General features: G+C 44.9%; 2 protein-coding genes across 2 annotated transcripts in view; both read left to right on the plus strand.

Moving 5' to 3' along the window:
• Nucleotides 1-4,458: 4,458 nt before the first annotated feature.
• LOC133227013 (aldehyde oxidase 2-like) lies at nucleotides 4,459-6,695 on the plus strand. Its single transcript, XM_061381252.1, has 2 exons — nucleotides 4,459-4,846; nucleotides 6,184-6,695. Exons 1-2 carry the CDS (start codon nucleotides 4,718-4,720, stop codon nucleotides 6,370-6,372), a joined length of 318 nt encoding a protein of 105 aa, XP_061237236.1. The 5' UTR covers nucleotides 4,459-4,717; the 3' UTR covers nucleotides 6,373-6,695.
• Nucleotides 6,696-6,697: 2 nt separating this feature from the next.
• Nucleotides 6,698-27,509, plus strand: part of LOC133227000 (aldehyde oxidase 2) — a 46,625-nt gene continuing 25,813 nt past the window's right edge. Inside the window, exons 1-12 of the mRNA XM_061381212.1 lie at nucleotides 6,698-7,145; nucleotides 8,731-8,823; nucleotides 9,948-10,117; nucleotides 10,697-10,811; nucleotides 12,738-12,860; nucleotides 15,832-15,928; nucleotides 16,374-16,498; nucleotides 17,233-17,366; nucleotides 19,413-19,500; nucleotides 21,921-22,007; nucleotides 22,195-22,386; nucleotides 24,666-24,893. Coding sequence (XP_061237196.1) covers nucleotides 6,912-7,145; nucleotides 8,731-8,823; nucleotides 9,948-10,117; nucleotides 10,697-10,811; nucleotides 12,738-12,860; nucleotides 15,832-15,928; nucleotides 16,374-16,498; nucleotides 17,233-17,366; nucleotides 19,413-19,500; nucleotides 21,921-22,007; nucleotides 22,195-22,386; nucleotides 24,666-24,893 — 1,686 coding nt within the window. The 5' untranslated portion in view covers nucleotides 6,698-6,911. The remainder of the gene's footprint in view (nucleotides 7,146-8,730; nucleotides 8,824-9,947; nucleotides 10,118-10,696; nucleotides 10,812-12,737; nucleotides 12,861-15,831; nucleotides 15,929-16,373; nucleotides 16,499-17,232; nucleotides 17,367-19,412; nucleotides 19,501-21,920; nucleotides 22,008-22,194; nucleotides 22,387-24,665; nucleotides 24,894-27,509) is intronic.

A 27,509-nucleotide genomic window follows, 5' to 3' on the forward strand; every position in this document is an offset into this window, starting at 1 on the left:
GAGGCAGCTCCTTGTATGGACTGTATTCATTCTGATTGGCTGGTCCCCCTCCTAGAACTGGTGTTGAAGATTTTGAATGTCGAAGCCACCTATAGAGGGGCAAATCAGCAGTGTAAGCATTGTTGATTTACACAATGACCTTGGCAATTGAAAGACCTTTGACTTTTTTAATGCTATCAGTTTTATCCTCCTTAATCACAAAACAGCTTGGCATAGCTTCACTGTGGTCAGTCAGGAAGGGGTCATGGAACGTTCTAGTAGAGTCTGCCTCCTGCTAGCTGTTCCTGTCCTTCCTGCTCTCCAGGACTGACAATAGGTGCTGGCTGCAGTCTGGCCCAGGTCAAGGACATCTTGGCTGAGAAGGTCTCCGAGCTCCCGGAGGAGAAGACCCAGACGTACCGAGCGCTGCTGAAGCACCTGAAGAGTCTGGCCAGCCAGCAGATCCGGAACATGGCTGTATGTCCTCTGGGCCCATCACGAGGCCTGCTACACCTATCTCTTAATCTCAGCAAAATGTTGAAAGAGGCATTGGCAGAATCAGTGTGCACATGGGTCTCAGCTGATTGAAACAACAGCACAATATACATTTAATATAGCAACCATTATTTAATAACATATTTAAAGGAAGACTCTGAGTCAAGTTCAGTCATATAGCTAAGTAGCAATATAAGTGGGAAAAGAACGTCATGGTTTTGCTAATTTCATGATAAGACCTTCAAAGAAACTAATTTGATCTTAGGCTGCATTGTTGTTGCTAAGTCGTGTCCTACTCTTTGCAACCCCATGGACTGCAGAAGTAAAACACCTAAAACAAGGAGGGTAGCCTCCCCTACTCCAGACTATTCAGACCACCACTAGACGATAACGCTCAGAACAGGGAGGCAGACTTCAGGGTCAGCTGATTTGACCTCTGGCAAATGCAGATGTAGATATTCAAAATACACATGACCCCTTCCCTTACACACCCCCGAATGATGTATTAGAAATTCTTAGGATACGAAGAATGGAGGGAGAACAGGTTTCTACTGAAAAAGCTCCTCAATTGATTCCAAATGATTCCCTGTCATGGGTTCTGTCTGATACCCTGGACCCTGGTGAGGAGACGGTGACAGGAGAGTAAAGGGTTGGAAACCACCACAGAGAGAGCAGTGGTGGGGCATTGTGAAAGCTGCCTTACTCCTGAGAAGAGGTGTGATATATTTCATATGATCACCAAGGGTAGAAGTATGACCAATAAGTGAGAATCCAGGGGTGTAGATTTCAGCTCAGTGGAAACAAGAACTTTAAAATTAAGCTGTTCATAGAGGAATGGGAGTTCCGTGCCCTCACCCATGTTCCAGCCCAGATCACCCACAACCTGGGTGGTCACTGTAGAGTCTGGCACTGTGTGGGAAGAATACTGAGCTGAATGGCTGGTCATTTCCCTGACATGTTCTGAGATGCTATAAGCTTAACCAGATCCAAGAGGAGTCTCTCAAGAAGAGGAAAAGGGAGACTCAGTGATAGATGCCCAGCACCCAAACATGGTCCCCGGGAAGTCCAACAATTCAAGAGGTCATGAGATAAGTCTGAGATCCCAAGGCAGCATCATGGCTACTTTTGTAGCCAGCACCGTGGCCATCTGTGCCACCTGAGTAGGGGTGGCTCAGAATTGGCCGCTGCACCTCAGTGCTTGGCTTTGCATCCCCGTCCTGCCCCTTCCTCACTGGGAGATCTTAATCAAGTTCCTCTGTGCCCCTGTGTCTTCATCTCTTATAGGGGGACAGTGGCCTCATCTCACTGAGCTGTTGTGAGGACTGAGTGAGTAAATATGCATGAAGGAGTGAGACATCAGGTGAAACACACCACATGCTATTCGGTGCTCATCACCATCCATTCCTCACTCGATCCAAAGCTGTGGGTGGGTGGGGACCTCTCACAGCATCTGAACTGAGTCTCATCTGCAGAGGAGGCCAAGACTCCTCTAGACCCTGTCACCTGCCAGGGAGGACCGTGAGCAGGTGCCGGGAAGGGCGGGGGGCTCAAATTTGAGGGATCTAATGACCAAGGCTATAACTCTCTCTCCTTAGTCTTTAGGGGGTCATATTATAAGCCGACATAGCTACTCAGATCTGAACCCAATTCTGGCTGTGGGCAACGCTACCCTCAATCTGACATCAGAAGGTAAGCTACCCAGAGCCCTTTGAACAGCACCTGCAGTGTTTCTGTCTCTGTTTTAGGAGGTGCTATGTCAGAGCCCATGTCTCTTGCTCTCAGTCCACCATGGGGAGCTCAGGATTCTGGCTGAAGTCTTCTCAAGCAGGGGATGGCACCTTCTGTACCACCTGCCACATACACACGACACCCAGCCCCAACCACAGCTCAGCCAGCCCGCGGCAGCCAGGGCTGTCTAGAGGCTGACTAGAAGCCTCTCTGTGACCAGAGGACCACTTCCTCCTCCTCCTCATGTCCCCTCTCCAGTTGCCGTGTAAGAAGTCACAAGTCTAGTGAGGACACGCTGGGGACACTGTAGGGCCCCTGGGGGCAGGAGGAAGGCTAGCAACATTTTCCATGCTGGCTAAGAAGGGCGGTCCTTGAGGGCTGCTCCAGGGTATTCCACCCTTGTCTCCCTGAGATGCTCAGCCCTCACATTGGCTCTGGCTGCTCCAAAGAGGCTGACACTCCCATCCAGTGCGCACTGACTGTGCCAGGCTCTGCTGGATACTTTACACAACACATCTAATTTGTCCAACCCCCGCCGCCCGCCCCCGACTGAGGTCGCTTGCAGTAAGGGGTGAGGGATGGGAATCCAGTCTGCCTTGATTTCCCAACAGGAGTGCTCGCCTCTTCACCAGCAGCCACCTCCCCAGGTCTTCTAACTCCCCACTTTCCATCTCTCCCCCCCCTCCCTCCCCCACACCCCATCAAATACCCTCAAATGGGCTGAGTTGGACCCGGGAAACTGGAGTGCAAGGGAGCAGTCACACTGCCCCATGTGAACTCCAGGGTGTGGCCAACCAGGAATTATCTCACCAGCATCATAAGCCTCCCCAGGGGATTGCTGGCTGACACAGTCTGGTCCCTGATGGGTGGGAACTGAGAAGTGTTGGGAGGGACCTGCTGGCAAAGGAAAAGCCCTCACACTCCTATTCAGCTTTGTGTGGGGCCCAGGAGAGGAAATCCTTCAGCCCCGAAGGACCCTGACAGCTGTTTTGCTGGGTCCGCCAGGCCTGTAGTCCAGAATCACCCCATCTTGAACCCTGAAGACTAAGGGAGAGGATGCCAAGGCTCTGGGGCGTCAGGAGAGCAAAGACGGCCTGGTCCCAACACAGGGCCTTCTACTTCAGGACTAGCGGTGCTAGATGTGTTCCTCTGCTGGGATGTTGGTCGTCACCTTTGGCTCAAGGTCTCTGTTTTCCCAGCTCTGCCAAAGCTACCTCCAGTCTGCACTCAGCCCAGCTCCAATGAGGCCAGTAGCTAGCTGGCACCCCAAGAGGGAGGCCCAGGTACACAAGAGCCCCTCTGGGGTCCACCTTCCTCTGTCTCGGCCACACCTACCTTCCAATCAGCATCTCACTGCTGTTCCTGGACCTGAACGCACGTTAGATTTGCTGGGCTGCAGTCTCCTTACACATTTCCCGTGGAGCCACAGCCACTTTTAAAGCCAGAGGGGACTGCTCTAACTATTGCCACCATGTAGTGACAATGGGGCTGAAAGGAGGTTTTGTAAATTGTTCACATTGCTTTAAAGATATGGGTATCCAGCTTAGAGAGCTTCCCGGGAGTCCAGTGGTAAAGAATCCGCCTGCCAATGCAGAAGACTTGGGTTCCATCCCTGGGTTGGGAAGATACCCTGAAGGAGGAAATGGCAACTCACTCCAGTATCCTTGCCTGGAAAATCCTATGGACAGAGGAGCCTGTCAGGCTTACAGTCCTGCACTGTGCTTAATCGCTGAGTCGTGTCCAACTCCTTGTGACCCCATGGGCTGTAGCCCGCAAGGCTCCTCTATCCATGGGGTTTCTCCAGACAAGAATATTGGAGTGGATTGCCATGGCCTCCTCCAAGGGATCTTCCCACCCCGGGGATCAAACCCAGGTCTCCCCCATTGCAGGCAGATTCTTTGCCAGCTGAGCTACCAGGGAAGCCCGGGCTACAGTCCACAGGGTTGCAGAAGAGTTGGACATGGCTCGGCAACTAAATAACAATAATCCAGTTTAGAAGCCAACGGCAGCAGCAAGAACAAAAAGCAAATCCAATAATCTGAGCTCTGTTAATAGTGGAAACAAACCTTAGCTTAAGCTATGCCCTAACATTGATCATAGTATTGAACAAGTTAGATTTAGTTCAACAGTCTCTGCTGAAAGATGAAAACAGGTCTGGTAGGCCTTGGGGACAGGAAGAGGCCCAGTTCACACAGCATGTGTGCTAACAAGAGTACATGTCCTAGGGATTCCCTAGCAGTCCATGGGTTAGGACTTGGTACTTCCAGTGCTGGGGTCTGGGTTTAAGCCCTGGTCAGGGAACTAAGATCCCACAAGATCCACGGAGCAACCAAACAAACAAGTAAATGTCACGAAGCTGCCACCACCCTTCCCTGTGAGGAGGACGGGTTGGGGGCTGGTCCACCACACTCAGACCCCCACTCTGCTCCATGCAAGGAAGGTGACCTTTTCTTCTCCACTGCTGACATTTAAGAGTATAGATTAATCTCGCATTCCTTGTTGCAACTGTGCAGAAATGTCATTTTCTTCAACAGAAGGCACACGGCGGATTCCTCTAAGTGAACATTTTCTTGCTGGGTTGGCAAGTGCAGACCTGAAGCCGGAAGAAATTTTGGAGTCTGTGTATATTCCTCACTCTCAAAAGGTAAGACTTGAGAGTTGTTTTTCTCTTTCTATAACTGAGTTCAGTCATCTTTAGATGTTTCAAAACAGATGGAAGGAAAATAAGTCTGCCCCGAAAACCTGTTTCCTGTCCTTCGTGGCCTGGCGTGGCACCAAGGCCCGCAGCCGCCCTCGGGCCAGCAGCTCTGGGAGGCATCGAGCTGGGGTTGTTGTTTCAGCTGTGGGGTGGGGCCTGCCCAACCTGCGGTCATGCTCACACACCCGCTCGTGTCCAAGATCTGGGAGGCGGAAATTAAAGTTCTTTGGCTATGGAATGAGCTTCTCTGCCTGACCCACAAGGAGATAGAGGCTGGGGCTAGGCCTCCCGACTGCCCACTCGAGCTGACCCCCAACAGTTCAGAAGACCAGGAGCGCCTAACACATGATCTCTGGGGGAGACATGGCCACGCAGCTGGCTACAGAGGGGACCCTCTGTCCTCACTCCGTATTCCTGGTGCTTCTCTCCCGAAGTGTACCTGAATCTGAGAGACCAGTCTTCCAAGAGGGGCAACACAACAGATACACAGAGAGATCCAAAGCCAGCAGGGTCACGCAGGAAGTCTCATATTAAGTCATGCTTTCAGCCAAGTATGGTCTTCATTTATTTTTTCCTTGGGAATGGAAACTCTGAAGTGTGTTCCCAGTCCAGTGTGGATCAGTGTAAGAGACCCAGACAGAAAAACAGGCCGACCCAAACACAGTGCCCCCGGTGGCCAAAAACATGGAAACACATGCAAGGCAGCGGCCATCTCTGTTAACTTAGTCACCGCACCAGTGGTCCTGATGCCAAGGATCATGGGGGGAGCCATCACCCTTCTGCCTCTTGTCCCTGCTAGAAAATTCCCTAGTCCACTGTTGGAAAGTTCTATTCAGCACCTTTATGAACTTTACAGAATGAAAAAGGGATAGTATCTACAAAGCAAGAAATCCAGTGGATCTCTTTCACACTTTAAGCAAATCACCTTCCAAACACCTGTGTTGGAGGGATCCTCCATCCTCATGGGGGACAAAGGGTCTGGGGACTAGCCTAAATGGCACCTGGAAATAAGAGCATGGGGAAATGACACAGGGATCCCTTGCAGGGACATCCCGGCCCCAGCGGGAAAGTGCACAGTGACCCTGTTAACTGAGAGTATGGGGTGTTGGAGATGGACCTTTGGGAGGACATCGCTTTGAACAAAGAGGCAGCCAAATTGTCCCAAGTGTCCTTTTCGTCCCTTTTGATTGAGTCTAAGTGATTAATTAGTGGCACCAAGAAGCAGAAAGCTCTCTCTTAGTTCTGACATATCAAATAACTCCAAATGGTCTTTGTCTCCACAGTGGGAATTTGTGTCAGCCTTCCGACAGGCTCAGTGCCAGCAAAACGCCTTGCCCGACGTGAATGCCGGCATGCGAGTCCTCTTCAAAGAGGGCACAGACATCATCGAGGACCTGAGCATCACCTATGGAGGGGTCGGGGCTGCCACAGTCAGTGCACATAAGTCCTGCCAGCAGCTCCTAGGGAGGTAAGCAACACACCCTGTACCCTGATGGTGAAGCTTGACATTTAAAAAAAAGTGGAAAGATGGAAACTCTTATATGTAGAATCGTTGCTTGTTCTTTCTGTAATTTTGCTAAATGACTCTAACCTCATTTGACTTTGATTAATAAGGCACCACCCTTTGGGTGAGGTGTACAATGAAAATGGCCCAGGAAAGTGTTCAGCTCCGGTGCTCCTATGCACATCAATGCTCTGGCAAACCCACACCAGGCAGCTTCCAAGCGCTCCCCATCGCTCCCGCTGCTCAGGGGCACTCTGTTTCCTTCTCAGCAAAGGCAGTGTCCAAGTCTGAGTCCTGTTCAGTTCACCATGGGATTGGCCATGGTGGTCTCTTTATTTAATGCCTGGGTTCTAGCATGTCCAGGCTACTTAGTGCAGCCTCCCAGGCCTCGGTTTCCCTGAACAGCTTATTTAAGTGATTTCTAAGTTTCCATCCAACTCCTAAAGTGAGACCCTGGGGGTCTTTGAACCATCTAGCACAGGCCCCTAGTCACAGAGACCTCTGGTCATGGAGACTGCCTTTTCTCACTGGTTCCTTCCTGCCCCCAACCCTCCCAGGCAGTGGGATGAGCTGATGCTGGATGAAGCTTGCAGGCGGCTCCTGGACGAAGTCTCCCTCCCAGGCTGGGCTCCAGGTGGGAGGGTGGAATTCAAGAGGACTCTGGTAGTCAGCTTCTTCTTCAAGTTCTACCTACAAGTTCTGCAGGAACTGAAGAAGCTCATAAAGCCGTTCCCTGTGCCTGTAAGTGCTCTGGCTTTTATGGGCTCCTGGCAGCATAAGCTCCCACCTTCCTCGCTCCTTTTGCAAACTATCAGTTCCAGCTTTTCCTTCTTCCTGGGTTCAGCCCTTCAGGGTTACTGTGGGGTGAGGCTCAGGATGCCAGACTGTCTTTGGTGCACAGATGCTTACCAAGTGCCCTGAGCAGGGAAACATGATGGGACCCCTGCTTCCGTGTGCAATTGTTTTTCTTTTAAAATCAACTCTGTTGAAGTATAATTACATAGAACAAAATGCACCTATTATTTAAACTCAGAGGGTTTCGGCAAATGTGTAAACCAGTGCAACCACCACTTCAAACAAAAGTATTTCCATCATCCCCAAAAGTGCCCTTTTGCCCCTCTGCTCTCAACACTCTCATCCCTGCCCCCAGGCAACCCTGATCTGCTTAATGACACTGTAGATTAGTTTTGCCTATTTTGGAATTTTATATTCAATATGAAATGTTAAATAAAATTTTATTTTTCAAAAAATCAAAACATTTATGAGTGCATGCTAAGTTGCCTCAGTCACATCCGACTCTTTGCAACCCCACGGACAGTAGTCCCCTAGGCTCCTCTGTCCATATCAGGAATACCGGAGTGGGTTGCCGTGCCCTCCTTCAAGGGATCTTCCTGATCCAGGGACTGAACCCCTGTTTCTTTTGTCTCCTCTGTTGGCAGGTGGGTTCTTTACCATGAGCACCACCTGTATGCTAATATATAAGTAGCTTCTTCTCAGAATTTCTGATTATGAACTTCGGGAATAAGTTACCAAAACAGAACATTTTTTCTCTCTTTCTCTCTCTTCCCCGCTCAATCCATCTTTCTTCCCCAGACTATGACTAGAACTCTCACCCTACCTTGCACCCGTGTTCCCCAACCACACCCCACCCCAACAGCCCCGTGTTCCTAAACTGTCTGGGTTTTATTCATTCAGATGAAGACTCTCACTGGTGATCCAGTGATCACCTGGTGATCCAATGGTTAAGACTCCACACTTCCTCTGCAGGGCACACGGGTTCAATCCCTGGTTGGGGAATGAAAGAAAGAACGACGAAGACCCTCACAAACCACATTTACTTGAATAACTCTTGCCACCCTTGAATTTCTGAATCAAGACACTAGATATGTTTCAGTGACACCCAAAGAGCCTTCCCAGTCTTACTGCTCTCCCAGAAAAGCTGAGGAAAATAATTAAATTTGAGTTCTTCTGTGGGCAGTGAACCACCCCAGCTCATTCTAGAATGGCTCCCCCAGCCCCTAGTTTTCTTGATTCTCCTGCTGCCTCTGCCCAGCTTGCTGCCAGAGGGCCTCTCCCTCCTTGGGCTAGCTTGGCTCCAGGATCAGATTCAACCAGTCTGTCCAGGTCCTCCTAGTGTGCAAAGGGAGGGAGGGCAAGGAGCATTTGCCAAAGCGAGAGTCTGGGAGGCGTTGTGAATTTGCATCATCCCTGCTAACTGAACTCATGGTTTCTCGGTGACCTTGGCCAAATCCTTTTCACAGAAATCAAAGCCCAGTTGAATCATAGACTAATCAGCTTATCTTTATTGTTTTGAATCATCTCTCAGAACAGCCGCCATTATCCTGAAATTTCAGACCGATTCCTGAGCGCTCTAGAAGACTTCCCGGGCACGGTTCCCCAGGGAGTCCAAAGGTACCAGGTCAGTGAGTTTAATCTAATGGAAACCGAGAAACTAAGAGACAGTGATAGCTGTGTGAACAAGCAAGCACTTCCGAGTTGCACATTTCCCTTCTGACTTTCTGAGTTTTGCCAGGACATTGGCCCTTTGTTTCAGGCCTATGCAGGAAGAGCCTGGATCTAAGATCAGACCCGAGCTACTGAAGCTGGATGCCCTCAGGCCAAAGTCATCTGAAGCAGCTTGACCATCCAACTAATAACTGAGAGTCTCTTCCAACTGCCATTCTTTGGGCAAATGTTTGAAGAGTAGCTTGGCTGGGCATGGGGGAAGCGGGGAAGGACAGAGCAGGAGAGTAGCAAGGGTCAGTCTCCAGCCCCTGATTGCAAATGCTTAACCTCCAGTCAGCAAAATGAGAGCCTGCAAGCAACTGAATCCCTTCTCTCCAAGAACAATGGAGAAAGTATCTATAATTTTCCACTGGAGCACAAGCCCTCCCACCACCCAATCTCCATACTCACTCCACACACATCTTCTGGTAGAAGAGTTCCAGAATAAACACTTCCTCCACTTACTGCACTCCCAGAGATATTTTGTTGCCACTCGCAAGGGCAGAGAAGGCAGCTTAGACCAGATCTGGATGGGCTCCATTGCCATTGGCCCCCCCAGCCCCCCCACCAGAGGCCCTGCTCCTGTCAATAAGCAGGTTTTGGCTTAGATTTTGGTGCCCCGCTCTCAGGAATTATATCACTCCAAGCCTCATCATCATGATGGCTTTATGTGTAAACAGGCTGCTCCTTAAAAAGGTAAGAAAGCAGGACAGGGAGACCTCTGAATTCCAGAAGTCAGGGATATGGGCCACCACTCGGGAAAAGAAGACGCCAAAAGGAGAAGCCAGAGTGTCCCTTCACTGACTTCACAATTTTGCTAAAACATTGGCCCCATCTAAAGCATAGCCACAGAGCTGAAATGACAGCTCCCCAATCAAGTTACATCATTAAACTCTCATGCTCATCTGACCCACTCCAGTGTTTGTTGACTGAGAGTGACCATCTGATTTCTCAACCCTGAATCAGGAGTGTTGGCAATTGGCCAGGCCACTTCTGAAGATGGAAGTTTCCCAGGGAAGCTCTTGTCTTTCTCTGTAGAGTGTGGATTCTCACCAGCCCCTCCAAGATCCAGTCGGACGCCCTGTCATGCACCTATCGGGTCTCAAACACGCCACCGGGGAGGCCGAGTTTTGTGATGACATCCCCATGGTGGATAAAGAACTCTGCATGGCTTTAGTGACCAGTACCAGAGCCTATGCAAAAATCATGTAAGTAAACGAAAAGCTTTCCAAAAACTCTTTCTAAAGCACACTTGGGGATTCCCTGAAGCAATGTGACCGTTCTTTGGAAATGTCATAAACCCAAAGAACCTAATGGAAAGAATGTTTAAAAGGTCACCAGCCCTAAGACGAGGAAAGGAATGTCACTAGAAATGATCATCGTGAAAGGCAGAAAAAAACTCACAATTATGGGCTCTTGCTTTCATCTCCCTGCTGCAGCCTCAGGCATGGCTCAGAGGAGTAACTCTGAGTAGGGCTAATATGCAGCTGGTGATAAAACCCTGAACTAGGTTATTGCTGAATGGTAAATGGCCACTGTCCTAAACTTCCTTAGGATGCCCCTTGCCACAGACACGATGGCCACTCCCCTCCTCTCCCCTTCCAGCAACTACAATGTTATCCCTGGCCCACCAGGGAGGCTCCTGGACCCTGCTCTCTGGCAGCTCAGCTCTGATTGGTCAGGGCCTATAGTCCAGTTGTCATATATTTTGACTTTCATCCATGGTCTATCCCTCCCTCCCTCAAAGCTTGCTGATTTCTACTTCTCAAATATATCTCTTTTTTCAGATCAATTGATTTGTCCGAGGCCCTTGAAATACCTGGGGTGGTTGATGTGATAACAGCGAAGGACATTCCAGGCACCAATGGCACCGAAGATGACAAACTGTTGGCCGTAGATGAGGTGAGGTACAGAGCGTGCTGTCTCATGTGACTTGGCGCAGATGATCACCAAGGTACCACCTCCAGGCAGCTTTCCATGCCCTCCCAGCCCTCTCTGCCACTAGGGGCCAGAAAGCCAGTTCTTCCAGCTTCTCTCTAATGCTTCTCTCTCTCTCTTCTAATGCTTCTGTGTGGGGCTTCCCTGGTGGCTCAAAGGGTAAAGAATCTGCCTGCAATGAGGGAGACCTGGGTTCTGTTCCTGGATTGGGAAGATCCCCTGGAGAAGGGAATGACTACCTACTCCAGTATTCTTGCCTAGAAAATCCCATGGACAGAGGAGCCTTACAGGCTATAGACCTGGTCACAAAGAGTCAGACACGACTGAGCAGACACGCTTTCACTTTTCAGTGCCTTTATAGACCTACTCTTCTGGAATCAGGAAATAACATTGCAAAAAGGAAATTTATTACAGAAAAACAACAAATACTCATTTTCCCACTGTGTACTGTTGAGTCAGTTTACTCTTATTTGAAGAATAAATGCAAGAACTGGCATGTATCAGGATGGAAAATCCTTGAAAAAAATCTAGAAAGGAGAATACAATATACAGCCACTCTCCATTATTTACATTGAACTCTCTTCCTTCCTGGACCAACCCTCTCCCTACCACCTCCCACTGACCTTCATATATTCCATTTTTAATAAAGTTGCTCATATCATTCCTGACCTTTAATTCAATTCTACCATCATTCACTGGGCACTTGCTTTTGGAGCCAAACTATCTTGGTTCATGGTCTCACTCTGCCACTCTGTATCATCACCTGTGAAATGGTGTCTTGAAACCTGTAAAATATCATCACCTGTAAAATGGGAATAATCAGAGGAACCCAACTCATTGTGTTGTTATGCAATTTAAATGAGCTGATACATGTGAAGTGTTTACAGCATTGCTTGGCATGTGAAGGCTCTCAGTAGATGTTAGCTACTATTGTCACATTTCAGGCTGTTTCTCCTCCAGCCATGAAATAAACCACTGTTCTTTCGGTTGAACTCCAGATGAGGAAGTTGGCTATTGCTTAGGAGCTATGTTATCTTCTCAGGCTGCCAAAACAAAATACCACATAATGGGTAGCTTATAAAGCAAAAATGTATTTTCTCACAATTACTAGAGGCTAGAAGTCTAAGATCAAGGTGTTGGCAGGTTTATCCTGAGGTCACTCTTGCCGGTTTGAAGATGGCTCCCTTCTCCTGTGTCCTCATAGGAGACGGCCTCTTCTCTGTGTATAAGCCTCCCTGGTGTTTCTACCTCTTTTTTTTTGGCCACGCCTCATGGCATCCAGGATTTTAGTTTCCCTACCAGGGATGGAACCCGTGACCCTGCAGTGGAAGCGTGAAGTCCTAATCACTGGACCATGAGGGAATTCCCTTTTCTCCCCCTACGTCTTCTTATAAGGACACCAGTCACACTGAATTAGAGTTCCAACCTTAGGACCTCATTTCACCTTCATTACCTCTTTGAAGGCCTTATCTACAAATACAGTCCCACTGGGGGTCAGTGCTTCAGTTTGGGGACTGTAGAGGGAGGCACAGGAATCATAGTGTTCAAAATATACTCCCCTTATCTTTAAAATGACTCCATGAAAGCATCCCACATGAATGAATCACCCTCAACAGAGGACATAGCAAATTCCGGTCCCAGCCAAATTCACATCCACTCTGAGGCTTACATTCAATTGAGTAAAATGGCTAATGAAACCATATGTATGATTTAAATTAACTTTTAAATTAAAAGTTTAAAGAATTTTTTTTTAGCCAAGCACATGATGTGACTCCAGTCTGGTTACTCTTGGCCAATAATGGTAACTAAGGCACCAGCCACTGGTAAGTTTGGACTGATAGTACTTTTACCCAGAATTTCCCCCCGGCTTCATGCCTATACTTTTTGCAGGTACTCTGCGTGGGCCAGATCATCTGTGCTGTGGTTGCAGAAACAGATGTACAGGCAAAAAGTGCTATTGAAAAGATAAAGATAACTTATGAAGAGCTGGAGCCCATAATCTTCACCATCGAGGTAAGCAGAGTGCCTGGGCTCTCCTATAAGGTTGTAGAATCAGAAGTCCCTTGTAAACTTCTTAATGCGAGACTTATTCAGGGTTCTACTACTTTTTCATCACTGGTTTACTCTGGAAAAATCAACTTTTCTGGAAGGCATTACTTGCATGAATTAAAATTAGTTTTGGTTCCAAGAAACAGGAAAAAAATAGAAGTTTCTTTGTCCTGCACATTCAAAAAAGTCTAGAAATGGTCAGTTTCAAACTTACATGTGACTCTAAGTGTCAGGGTCTGGGCTCCTTATATCTATTAATAGTCACTCTGTCCTGCGTGGTTTCCATTCTCTAGATCACACTTCGGTCCACAACAGTTACTGAACACTGACCTTTGAGTCCACACTTCTGTCAGCAGAGAGAATGCGGCAATGATGAAGAGAATATCCCCTCCCCTTAAAGACCCTTTCCAGAAGCTGCACATAATCTTTCTACATCTCCTTGGTTAGAACCTAGTCATGTACCACACCAACACTCCTAGAAAGGGGGTCTGGGAAACATACATTTTATTCTAGGTGGCCAGGTATTCACTAGAAACTGGGGGTTCTATTACTTGAGGAAAGTGGTGGGAATGGATATTGGGAGTAATAATCTTTTCAAAACGGAGCCCCAAAGCAGTGGGACCTTCATGATAGAATTCCATATAAGTTTCCATTCTCGCTTCTGGTTCTAGATGATGGAAAACAAATGCAACTTCCAGCAAAAAATAATGAATTTAGATTCGAAAAATCAGATGTAGATTTATGGCATTTGTGTGCTCTAATTCAATGAAAGATAAGTTCATATCAATTAAATAGAAAAAAAAGAGTACTTAATTTTTGCTTGTGAAAGAAATAAAATTTTTTCAAAGGCCCTAGTGAACCATTTGAACATTTTTAAAATGTCCCTAAAAGGTACAACTTGCTCAATATTCAGAGTGTTAAAAAGGTCATGTTTCTAGTTCTTTCTAAATTAAATCAACTCTATTCCAAATTCCCATTTTGTCAAGTTTGCAAGAAGTTCAGGCCATTGTTCTTGGCTCACACCCCTTTCTAGAGTTGTACTAGGATCCTAACAAGGGTTTTTGAAATATCAATTCCAATCCCATTTCCTCAAGAGGGGAAATGGCACCCAAAGGATATCCTCATGAAATATCCTGGAGCTCAGAACGCTTAGAGATCTAGGGTTCCCTCAGAATAGGACTCTCCACCATCAGTAAAAAGAGTTCTTCTGTGAAGAAAAGTAGGTAAAAGAACAGTCATATATACCAATGCTCATTCATCCATTCATTCATTCACATGACTATATATATAAGAAGCAATATAGAGTTCTGTCTGAAAACACTGGTTCTAGAACTGTGATTCAAACTGCCAGGCTTGAATCTTGGCTGCACCACTTCTTAGCTATGTGACCTTGGACAAGTTTCTTAACATATCTATGCCATAGTTTCCTCCTTTGTAAAAAGAAGAGAACAGTAATAAAACCTGCCTCATCAGGTTGTAAGACTAAATGAGTTAATATTCAGAAAGCATGTAGAACAGTGGCTAGCACCTAGTTATAGCATATATTATATATAAACATAGCATATATTATAATAAGATTATACTAACTTAGGACATATTTACAGATGACAATAAACATACTTCCACACATACTAGATTGACATACTGAGATCTTGGTATAGCAAAAAAGTGAAAACTTCAGCTATATTCTTCATTTTCTACTGCTTTGAGAAATCAAGCATTTATTATTAGGCAAGATGTTTCTGAAAACAGCCAGGCTTGAAAACTGCCTCCATCACTTATTTGAAGCATGACTTTGGGAAAGTTATTTTAACCTCCTTAAGCCCAGCTTCTTCATCTGGAAAGTGGAGAGAATAATAGTATTCATGTGAGAATACATGTAAATACACTGTCTATTGTACAGTGTTTGACACAAAGCATGCACTCAATAAATATTAGCTGCTTTCACTATTCACATTGTCATTAACAAAAAAGGCCACGGACTTGAGATCATTAGGGAGTAAGAACACAAGAGTCAGGTGTCCTTGTGAAATATGGAAAACACCTGTATCTAAAGGTTATTAGGTGTTATCATTACAGGGTAATAATCCTAGATTTCTTAACATTTGGAAAATTGTTATTAAATTAGTGAGTAATTTGAGGAAAACTGTTTTCTGGAGGGGGGAGAAGTTGCTTTGCATTTTGTTTCTTTAGTGGGGGGTTGATCTTCAACACTATACTCTTGACAAATAGACATATTTGTGCTTACGTTGAATAAAGTAAATTAAATTTTTTTAAAAAAGGAAATAAAGGTTAAGCAAGAATCAACTGCCATAGATCAACCCACAGAACAGCAGGACAGGATGGCTTCCAGTATTCATGTGTCAGTCAGTTCATAATATTGTTGCCAAAAAAAACCCTAGCATAAAGGGCTAGGAAGCCCTTATGAGATATGCCAAATACACAAAGAAATGAACAAACTGCCTACCATATCTCTGTTGGGTTTTCTTGCCCCAGAGGTGCATTAGGACTTGAGTCCTCCCCTTCAACATGAAGTCTGACACAAGTATTTTTATTCATGAAGTGGGGAAAAGGGGAGGGCCCTGAGCCTCACTCTTACTGCATTTGGATCTATCACCTGTGCCCTGGACATCCACATTGAAATGGAGAAATGAGTAGTTATTATCCTGGACCATCATAGTATCCCCAGATCTCAACTCATAATGTCTCTCTAACCCTTGCTGGTTTTCTCTGCAACTGAGAAGGCATTTTCTATGGCATCTCGGCTCTGCGGGGAGTCTGCTACTCAAGGACACACTCCCTTGCTGGCCTGACTCCTTTCACGTGTCCTAGCAGATGGCGATTGTCGGAGTTTGCCGGCTTTTGAGTAAGAAAAATTTGCCAGTGGAAGAAAACGACAAAAAGAATTAGCTTTTTTTTTCTTCCTGTCACTCAGGATGCCATAAAACACAACTCATTCCTGTGCCCTGAAAAAAAACTTGAACAAGGAAACATCGAGGAGGCATTTGAAAAAGTTGATCAAATTGTTGAAGGTGAGTGACTCAGGATTGTTTCCTAGAATATTTGTGCAATTCTCTTCTGAAACAGACTGGAGAGCATGTGATTTCCTTTCAGAAAGACCACCCCCTAAAGTCGTGGCATTTTACCAAAGTTCTCCTCTCTCGCTTCCTTTCAAATTGTGCATGTGTTGCTTGGGGTTGGGGAGGGGGGGCAGGTAGGGAGCAATAGAATAAATAAAAAATTCCTAAGACTTTGATTAGTCAAGGACAGAATGAAGAACAAAAGCAGAGATTTTCAACTTCTTATCCAGAACCACAGTCTCTGAAACAGATGACCTCAGTTGTCACAGGACAAAACACCTGATCCATCAGTTTCTCAATCAGGACAAATCCAGCCAGCCAGTCCATGTCTCACTTGCTTTTGAACTCCCCAACCAGAACACACCTTCAGGCACTTTCCTTTACTTGCCCTTAACAGGAGAGGTCCATGTCGGAGGACAGGAGCATTTTTACATGGAAACACAGAGAGTGCTTGTTATTCCAAAGACAGAGGACAAAGAACTGGACATTTATGTGTCAACACAGGATCCAGCCCATGTGCAGGTGAGGTCCAGGATCTGCCCCACCTCCTCCCCAACTTCCCAGTTCCCTCATGGCCTTCAGCCTCCACAGCCTCACAACGGCTGCCATTTTACCTGCAGAATCTTAGAATCTAAGTATTACACATCAGCAGAGCAACTAAGACCCTGGAACCATTTTTTATGTTTTCCGGTCTTGTCAAGTAAATGAAAGAACAGCCACAACCATTTTCAATTTAAAGTGAACATTCACTGGCTTCATGCTTAAATGTGACAGTGATTGGATGACACAATTATTTCTGTACTTGATTTTTCCCTAAAATAATCACTACAGGCAACCTTTGGAGTAAACACAGCACTTCATAACACAGTATCATTTCCCCAGTCATAAAGTGTTCCGGGTTTTAGTTGCAAACATTTCTTCCTGTTTAATAAATTGTCAGGAGTTTGCAGGTTTTCACCTTACTGGGACTTTAGGTGTAAGCATTTGGCTAGGATCCAGGTTTTGACAGGAATCCAGGACTCTGACAGTTTCCCTTTTGGAAAAGACCACTTTTCTGCTGGAAAGTTTGTTTTATGGAGATTAGCAACATTAATGAACTCAGTAGAACGCTGAAAGATTCAGACTGTCTCAGCTGTTTATTTCTTTGTTTTTACTAACAGTAGGGGTGGATGAATTTTGCTGTTGTGTTTTAGGAAGCAAAAACCTTCTTTACCACTTTACCCTTGTAAAACTTTCCCATTACCTACCTTTTACAGAAAACAGTGTCCTCCACTTTAAACATCCCCATCAACAGGATCACCTGTCATGTAAAGCGAGTGGGTGGAGGTTTTGGCGGGAAGATAGGAAGACCGGCTGTCTTCGGGGCTATTGCAGCTGTGGGTGCTCTCAAGTAAGTGCACCTAGGGACATGGGAGGGCGTGAAATGCACAGAGCTGAGGGCATATCGGCAGCCCGAGGGTCACCTGGGCTGCTGTCATCACCAGCTGAGTATCCTTGGGCACCTCAGCCTCTTGTCTCTTTTATCCACCCTCCTAAAGTTATTGGAAAAGTCAAATGCACTTAGAAGTTTGAATAGGCTAATTTGCTCTATAAAGGAAAAGTGGTACTATTAGTTGAACACCTCCAGAGCTGACACTGCCCCATCCTTGAGCTTCATGGAAGATGACCCATTTAGGTGTGGGGCAAGTCACCTGCCCAAGTGGAGTGCCAAGGGAGAGGCTGCTCCCCCACTTTTCCTTTCTACCACCAGCTGAAGACAAAGCAGGGTGAGAAAGAAAAGTCTCCTGCTCCTGGGAGGACGCTCATTCAATGGATGTTCAGTGGACACAAGACATCCTCAAACAGAGCTCCTGGTCTAACCCCAGCCAGAAGTCTTGCTCCTGCACTGTTCATGCTGTTCACATGCTGACTTTTCTATTTCTTGTTCATTTTTATGGCTGTCTTGTCTTGTTTTACTATGTCAAAGCCCCAACTGTCCTGCAAATTTCAAAGGTCCCGCTTCCCTTGACAGTTTCCATGTAATTCAGAGGTCCCAAAGCACTCAGACATGTGCCTCATTTTGCAATGACAGGTGGGGAGAAGGCAGAATCTGAATCGCATCCCCAGTTTTTTCATAATGAAACTCGATTCACACCCACCAAGGACTCAGCAAGGAATAATTAATTCATTGTATTCCCACCAGGCTTTGTGCATTTAAGGCTTCTCAAACATGACTGTATGTTAGAATCATCTAGGGAGCATTTAAATCCCAATACCTAGGCTACCCCTCATTGACCCTGGCATCAGTCTATTTTAAAAATTCCCCAGTAATTCCACTGTGCATCCAAGTACGAGAACCATTGCCTTAAGTTACAATACCTGCTGTGCATTAAGTACTTCCCAGAGCAGTGTTCCCAACCTATTGATAATAAGAGTCTCCCAAGTTCATAGAAAGTCCTGCCTCCCCACCCCAGACCCAGTGAATCAGGATGACCGGGGGATGGACTGGAAACTACATTTCACTGATGCTCCAGGTGGTCCTCACCATTAAAGAAAAAAGGAAATTCTGGTAGAATCGTGGGTTTTCAACATGTACCTGAAGACCCCTGCATCAGAATCACTGAGAAAGATGTAGAGTCTAGAGCCACTCCCACCCGAATCCTAGTGGTAAGGCCCAGGAATCTGCACTTAGGCCCAGATGCTGCAGAATCCACCAGCACTCCAGATGATTCTTCTGCACTTCAAAATCTGGGAACCTCTGCCAAGGTAAACAGAAAGCCTGAACCTCCTAGCTACACAAGAGCCCAAATTAGCCAACACAGTAGGATTTATGACTGAAAGTGAAGATTCTAACCCAGACTTCCTAGGCTGTGTGCTTCTTGTTTTTCCAGTTGTGTTGTTAAGTTTGATCTACCTGTTCACACTCTTTCTCCTTTGTAACTAGTGGCTGCTGCTGCTAAGTCGATCAGTTGTGTCCAACTCTTAGCGACCCCATGGACTGCAGCCCACCAGGCTCCTCCGTCCATGGGATTTTCCAGGCAAGAGTACTGGAGTGGGGTGCCATTGCCTTCTCCGGTAACTAGTGGCAGGGATATGAAAAAAGAATAGATCTGGGTGAGAATCACATTGGAAGCATAAGAACACAAGTTAACTGACATGTGACGTTAATCTTTTTTGGCTAGATCTCCAAACACTGAGTTCTAGAACATAGAGGTAATAGTGATTTGGTCATACATCAATTCATATCAGTGCCTAGCACACCGTATGCACTCAGTGAATATATAAGTGATGGGTGGATGGTTAAATGAATGCTTGTACCTATGAGTGGGAGGGTGGATAGATGGGAGGGTAGATAGTTAAATGAGAGAATGGATAAATATGTAGGTGGATGGTAGATGAGTAGATGGATGAATGGATGGGTGGGATGGAAGACGAATCTAAAATTTGTTTTCTTTAGAACTGGTCACCCCATCCGTCTTGTTCTTGATCGTGAAGATGATATGTTAATAACTGGGGGAAGACACCCATTATTTGGAAAATATAAAGTAAGTATTAAAGAGGAAAATACTAAAGTACCTCATTTTATTTGAATGGTTTTACCCTTTCCTATTATTTTTATTTTGCCAAATTCTAAAAACAATCATCTTAACATCTACAATATTAAAATTTGAATACTCATAACATTTTGTGAGGAGCTTTTAGTAAATCTATTATAAAATTATGAAGAAGCTAAATGATAAAAAATACAGTTTCCAATAATGATAAAAACACTATTTAAGGAACAAGATTTATGTTAGTGATTCCTCAAAGACAAAAAATAAATAAATAAATAAAACTTCAGACATTTGTTATACCAAAGCTTCTTGATGATAAAAATATTATTTCACAATACAGACGTTTGGAAATGATTTGACCAATTTAACTGCAAAATCATTTTTTACAAGTGTTCCCACCAAATGGTTATGAGTGTCACAAAAAGCTCTTTTCAAATAGGAAAAAGAATCCACTAACTAGTGAAATAATTTAAAATTGTCTCAAATTACATCCTTTGTATTTTTGTGCAACTATAGCACAAACACTATGATAAATAATTGCTGGGATCTGGTTGACAACAATACTTCAAATTTGTAGCTGAGTTGTTAGGACAGATCTAATGTAATTGTTCCCATATCAAACATGCTTTATTTGGGAATTGCTTATGGCATACACATGGGCTTCCCAGATGGTGCTAGTGGTAAAGAACCCACCTGCCATTGCAGGAGACATAGGAGACACAGGTTCAATTGCTGGGTCAGGAAGATCCCCTGAAAGAGAGCATGGCAAACCATTCCAGTATTCTTGCCTGGAGAATCCTGTGAACAGAGGAGTCTGGCAGGCTATAGTCTGTAGTTCCACGAAGAGTCAGACACAACTGAAGCAACTCAGCACACACAGCATACACATAGCTAGATTTTTCTGTCTGATTCTGTTGTTGCTTTAGATTACTAAATTATTCTATTCCCTGTGACTAAACCACAGCTTTCCATAGCACAGCACAATTTTATTTCTTCCACTGATATTAGTAATTTTTATAATTAGAGAGGAAAAGACCATAGTTGGCCATTAAACCTTTTTTTTCACCTTCAAATAAAAAATAAATGAATACTCACAACTCTTATTATCCTCTAGGCCCAAGAGCAATGTGAAGGCATCCTCTGGGATTGTGGGAGTTGGTGTTATGGTAGCTGTTGAGTTCTTTGGTTTGGGCTGGATTATAAATCAGGCTTCAATTATACCATAGTTATGAGACTGTTTTAGTACTAGTACTTATTAAGAGGGTTCTAGACTATAAATATTTTGGTAATTATAGTAATATAAAATATAATTTAAAAAAACAGACTTTTTGAAAAAAAGTTTTATTTTTAAATATAATTTTGCTTCCAATATTATAATGTGTATGTATATGTATCCTCAAAGTTTTGCTTGGTTATTCAGAACTATTCATAGACTAGCATAATAGATGACTATGTGTGCATAGGCCCTTCCAAAATCCTTGAAAAGTTTATACTGAACAGTTTCAGAATCCCTCTGCTCCCTCACTTATGGTACTGCTTTGCTTAGCAAGCCTTCCTTCATGAAAACTTCAGCCTAGCATTTGTCAAAATTACCATAAATTCTGAACTTGTACACTTTGCTCCATTTCCTAACTTCTCTGATTTGTTATCCAAAATTTCCTTTGTAGCATGAATATATAAGTGGCCCCATATAGGTAAATGGTTCCATCGATGTATTTATCCCTGTTTTCAAAAAGGCAAAGGAACCACGGCCAATTCTTTCTTGGTGGAACTACATTAGGAAGTGGTAATTTTTCTTTTCATTCTGGGCTGTGCAAACAAAATGGTCTAGGTGGGAGGAAGGGAGTGGCAACTTCAGAAAAATACGAGGTGCACTCAGTGAGTCCTGGTAGTAACAGCAGCTCATATTCATGCCATCTTTCCAGAGTGACAAAGTGCTTCACCAGTTCAGTAAGATGAGGGCAGTCCCTCCTGTGTCCATTCCGCAATCTCCAAGGCTTTCTCATAACAAGAGGCACTTCTATTCCTTCCGACACACTCTGGAATCCCAGAGACTTTTCCACAAGGCGGAAAACCAAAGACTAAATTAGAAGGAAAATCAGTAAAAAGTGAGGAGAATCTTCCAAGAACAAGGAAGAAGCGGGTAGCAATTAAGTGCTGGGAGACAAGCAAGGATTTTAGAATTCCATACTGACTGTGAAACCAGAAAATTACACGGTGAAAGAAAAGGGCTCAGCAAAATTCAGGTCAGAGGAGGTCTTTGTCTGCCAAGCACTGAAAAACGAGAGACTATCCAGACGTAGTCCACCACAGAGCAAATGGGAGTGGCCTGTCTTCAGTCCTGCCCGTGGAGGAGCAAACTTAGCAGTAAATTCCAAACATATCGTAAAATGTCCATCATTTGGTGACAGGTGGGATTCATGAACAACGGGCGAATCAAAGCTCTAGACATCGAGTGCTTCATTAACGGAGGGTGCACGTTGGATGACTCAGAGCTGGTACGTATATCAGAAACCAGGACTGTCCTGGTTTGTGAACAGAATGCAGAATTTCTATATGAGTCTTTGTGGAGCAGTTTCTTCAAATACTTACCTCGTTCCACAAGCAGTTCAACACTGTAACTGAACTTTTAGAGACAAGGAAAAAATGTTGTCCGGAATATGTAAATATCTCCTTTTACTTTAGGTAACAGAATTTCTTATCCTGAAGCTGGAAAATGCATATAAAATCCGCAACCTCAGGTTCCGGGGCCGTGCATGCCTGACAAATTTACCATCCAACACGGCCTTTCGAGGATTTGGCTTCCCCCAAGGAACCCTGGTAACAGAATCATGCATCACAGCTGTGGCAGCCAAATGTGGCCTTCCGCCAGAAAAGGTAAGGTAGAAATCGAAGTCATAACCAAGGCTATTGAAGAATCAGATGAGGTAGGAAACCAGCTACCCAAGGAAATACCCCGGAAGAGCCACACAAATTAGACCTGGCTCAGAACTCAAGGTAAATTAAGGGCTATCTAAAAGAGTTCACCTCCACATATTGGCCTTCCTCTTTTTGCAACAATTTATTTTCTTCCTTTCTTGTTTTAATTTGTACAAAAGGAATTACTCTTTTTAAAATTCAAGCCATACTGAAGTTATTAAAGTGAAAAGTAAACATCCTTCTTTTTTATCCCCATCCCTATTGGTTGAGGGTGACCATTGTTAACAATTCTGTGTTTACTGTCCTAGCTCTTTCTCTGTTTACCCACCCATCTGTATTTCTACATACATAAACATTAACATATGATGGATAGCTGCACTTATATGTTTATTTTCAAAATGAGACTATAATAAACACAGAATTCTGCCCCTTACCTTTTCTACTTGACAGTACGCCTGGCCATCTTCCCATGCTAGTAGAATGAACTACTTCATTCCTTTTCATGACCAAATAGTACTATTATGTATCTAAATTTATTTAGACACTGCACTATTCGTACATATTCAGTTTGTTAACCAGTTTTTGCTATCTAATTGGTACTGGTACAAATGTACCAAGGTTATATCTTTGCCTCGTTGTGTATATCTGTACAATAAACTTAGAGAAGTGGAATTGCTGATGCACTTGAAAACTTTTGAGAGATACTCAAAAGAATGCCCTCCAAAAATACTATTTTGTGCAAGATCCTAAAGTGTTCATAATATGTACAATATGCCAGACCAAAGAGAGGCAGCCACTGACAAGTGAGATAATTGTTGATAATACTTTTCCAACTCCTCACGCATTCCAAGCAAATCCCAGCCTACTTTTTCCACTTCTATCCCCTGTATCCCCCAATAGAGACCCTCTGCTGCAGCAAGGCTCTCCATGGCTTTGAACCTCTTTGTCTTTAAATTCAACAGGGAGGACCACCAGGTCTGTGAATTGTAATTGTTGGGGGTACTTCTTATGCACAGGGGAATGCCTAAATATTGAACAAGAGAGATGATGGTTATCCCAAGAGAAGTCACATAAAGTGTTCTGTGGATACAAAGGAGACAAACGTCACACTGGCTTGGTGGAGGGGTATGGAGCAGAACTTCCTGGAGAAGATGACACTGGGGTGGCCTTGAAGAATAATAGCACAGAGAATGAAAGGTCATCTGGGCCAGTGGAACACTTGAACAATGAGAGGCAGCTTCACTGTGGCTCCATTTCTTTATCTACAAAATGAGGACAATATGACCTCACAGAGCTCCCACAAGAATTAAATGAGTTAGCATTCATGAAAATATTTGTTTCTATAAACCGGTAGTATTCCAGTGTAACTGCTATTAATCGTAACTCCTTTATCATTAGAGTGATTGGGGATGATGAAAAACCTTGAGCATATCTCAGTGGGCTCCCCTGCTTCTTTGTCAGATGTTGCAAGTTTCCAGGACATGACACACCCATATTTAAATACATTTTTTAAAGATTTGACCACACATTCCAAAGGCAATTGGAAGGCTTAGAAAAGATCTGCTATTTGTCAGTAGGTGCACTGTTCTCCCTCTCTAGCAAAACAAGTCTTCGTTATGACAATAAATCCTTGCTTTAACATACTGTCTACTAACTCTTCTCCACCCTTTGAACTGTGAAAAAAAAGGATACTCTTCCTCCTCCAGCCCCTTCATCCCACTGCCCTTCACAGATCAGTCACTACCTCTACTCTCCACTTTAAGGAGACAGAAACCCTGATTGATGCCTTGAAGAAAAGAAATCATGCTTCATTATTTCTATAAAAACAAAGACTGAGCTCAAAGAAAGAGAAACAAAAATCCTGTCTTCTCCCCCCACCGAAGTGCTTTAGTGGGGAGGCTTTTCAAATCTCTATTTCACAATCACTTTCTGTCTTATCATAACTGCTGCTGCTAAGTCGCTTCAGTCGTGTCCGACTCTGTGCGACCCCAGAGACAGCAGCCCACCAGGCTCCCCCGTCCCTGGGATTCTCCAGGCAAGAACACTGGAGTGGGTTGCCATTTCCTTCTCCAATGCATGAAAGTGAAAGTGAAGTTGCTCAGTGGTGTCTGACTCCTAGTGACCCCATGGACTGCAGCCTACCAGGCGCCTCTGTCCATGGGATTCTCCAGGCAAGAGTACTGGAGTAGGGTGCCATTGCCTTCTCCGCTAATGATTCCATTTCTCACTCACTTCAGATTAGGGAGAAAAACATGTACCGAACAGTTGATAAAACCATCTACAAACAAGCGTTCAACCCTGAGAGCCTGATAAGATGTTGGAACGAATGTCTGGACGCGTCTTCCTTTCACAACAGAAGAAAGCAAGTGGAAGAGTTCAATAAGAAGAACTACTGGAAGAAAAGAGGCATTGCGGTGATTCCCATGAAATTTTCAGTCGGCTTTGCTGCAACAAGCTATCATCAGGTGAAGCTTGTATGTGTGGGTGGTAACCCTCCTGTTGGACACACTTGGCTCTGACTTGGGGAGAGCGTCACATTTCCCTGGGCCACTGAGCCCCTCCCCCAGCACCTGGGAGAAGTGAGCAGTCCCCCACCTGCAAGCACTTTCAACACAGCACAGTAGAAAAACACCTCAATGGCAGAAAACAGCAGCCGCAAGCATGAGAGCCACAGCAGCAAAACTGCCGAGATGGGGCAGTGGCCCCACTGAACCCCCACTATTCAAATAGGAAACAGGAGTAGGAACTTCCTGTGGCTAAGTGATTCCTGTAATCTGGTGGTTAAGACTCTGTGATTCCAATGCAGGGGGTCCAGGTTTGATCCCCAGTGGGGGAACTAAGATACCACATGCCCAGCAGCCAAAAAATAAATTTGTACTTTTTAAAAGGGGTACAGGAGCCCACAAGGTCCAAAGAGGCAGGAGGAGGCTAACTGTTACATCTACAAGTCTGGACTGTATGAATCAATGGAGCATAAACGATCCTAGATAGCTGCCAGTATGGTTTTCCTCTCTGACACCAAGTGTTGTCTTTTCTCCATCAATTCCCCGACACCAACTGGGTGTCCAGCAGTTCAGTTCTGGCACTAACTACCCAGAGTTAGCACAGACCCCGAAGATCAAGGGCCAAGCGTACATACTCTTTCTGTCCAGGCATGCCCCCTCCAGCTTATGAATGTGTTCACCAACCCAGAAGCTCCCAGAGCACTGACATTTGACAAGGAAGGGTAATGGATTCATTACATAGGTATGGTTGATTACATTATTGACCATTGGTGGCTGATCTCAATCTCCAGTTGCTCTCCCCTCCCTGGAGACTGGGAGACAAGGCTGAGAGCATCTTCTGACTGTGTGTGGTTGATTTTTGTAGTAATGAGCACCCATTTTGAAATTATTTAGATTCCCTCCATGAACCATCCCATGAGCATATAGAAGACAATAAATTCCAAGGGTTTTAAGAGTTCTGTACCAAGAACCAGGGCCAAAGACTACAGTTTTGGGGAAAGGGGGATTATTATTTTTTTTTTTTTTATTTTTATATTTTATTATTGGGGAAAGGGGGATTATTATTTGTATAGTTGCTGCACAATACTTAACAGGTATACAGTATAATGATTCACAATATGAAAGGTTACACTCCATTTATAGTTACTATAAAATATTGGCTATACTCCCCGTATTGTATAATATATCCTTGTGCTTCATATTTATTTTTTATTATACTACATCTCCTCTCACTTGTATGGCCCCCATATCCTACTCTCTACCATCATCCATGCGAGCAAATTTCTCATCTTGCTACAAAAAAAACCAGCTTTCAATCAAGCATTGACTGTCTCCATTTGAAAGGCCTCCAGCTTCCCCACAGAGTTCTAAATTGAGGCACCCGAGAATCATCTGCTTGGGAGTTGAAGTGTGTTATTCCAGGTCAGCTGATGACTCACAAAGCTGGAACACTCACTCTCTCAATTAGGTATGAGAAGCACTGTCCTCAGAGTCAATGGGCCCACAGTGAATAAGTACTATTATTAGCACCCACAAGCTTCAGTGCTCTGGAGCTGCTCCAAGCCACCCTGGGCCTCTGGGCATCTCCAGACATGAACAGATTAAAGTCCCAATTCCTCCTCCTCCTGGAAAGGAAAATGCCACATTTCCATTCGTCCAGTTTAACAAATACACATTTAGTGTCTCTGTGATTCAGACCTGCTCAGAGTTCTCTACAGCACTCGGAGATGAGCCAGACCAGGGCTCCCTCCTCTGAGAGACACTCAGAGAAGAGCCTGTCATGCTCGTGTTCATTTCCCATGGCTGCTGTAACAAAGCACCACGAGCTTGGTGGCTTAAAATGACACGTTTGTTCTCTCAGTTCTAGGGGCTAGAACTGCAAACTCCAGGTGTCAGCAAGGCCTTCTGAAGGCTCCAGGGAAGACTCCTTTCTTGCCTCCTCCAGCTTCTGGGGGTTCCTGGAGTTTCTTGGCTTGTGGCTGCAGAACTCCAGTCTCTGCCTCCATCTTCACATGACCTTCTTATGAGGACACTACTCAATGAATGTAGGGTCCACCTTCATCCAGAATGGGTGTCTGTAGTGGCTCAGACAGTAAAGAATCTGCCTGCCATGTGGGAAGCTCAGTTTCAATCCCTGGGTGGGGAAGATTCCCCTGGAGAAGGGAATGGCTTACCCACTCCAATATTCTTGCCTGGAGAATTCCATGGACAGAGGGGCCTGGCAGGCTACAGTCCATGGAGTTGCAAAGAGTTGGACATAACTGAGTGACTAACACTTTCACGTTTTTTTCATTTTCTAATCCAGTATGACCTCATCTTGACTAATTACACCTTTACAGACTCTGTCTCCAAACAAGGTTACATTCTGAGGTTCCAGGTGGACATGAATTGGGGGTATAGGCAGGGACACTATTCAACCCATTGCACCCCCATAAGAGGAAGTGCCAAGGAGGGGTGACTGATCCTTCTCAGGGGGAATAAGAAGGGTTCAGGGACATTTTCACAGAACAGGCCGGAGGTCTGAAGGCAAGGGAAGAGGCCAGGAAGAGAGAACCACATCAGCAAGAACACAGGTCG

Source organism: Bos javanicus, chromosome 2 (genome assembly GCF_032452875.1).
Source record: "Bos javanicus breed banteng chromosome 2, ARS-OSU_banteng_1.0, whole genome shotgun sequence".
Taxonomy (NCBI): domain Eukaryota; kingdom Metazoa; phylum Chordata; class Mammalia; order Artiodactyla; family Bovidae; genus Bos; species Bos javanicus.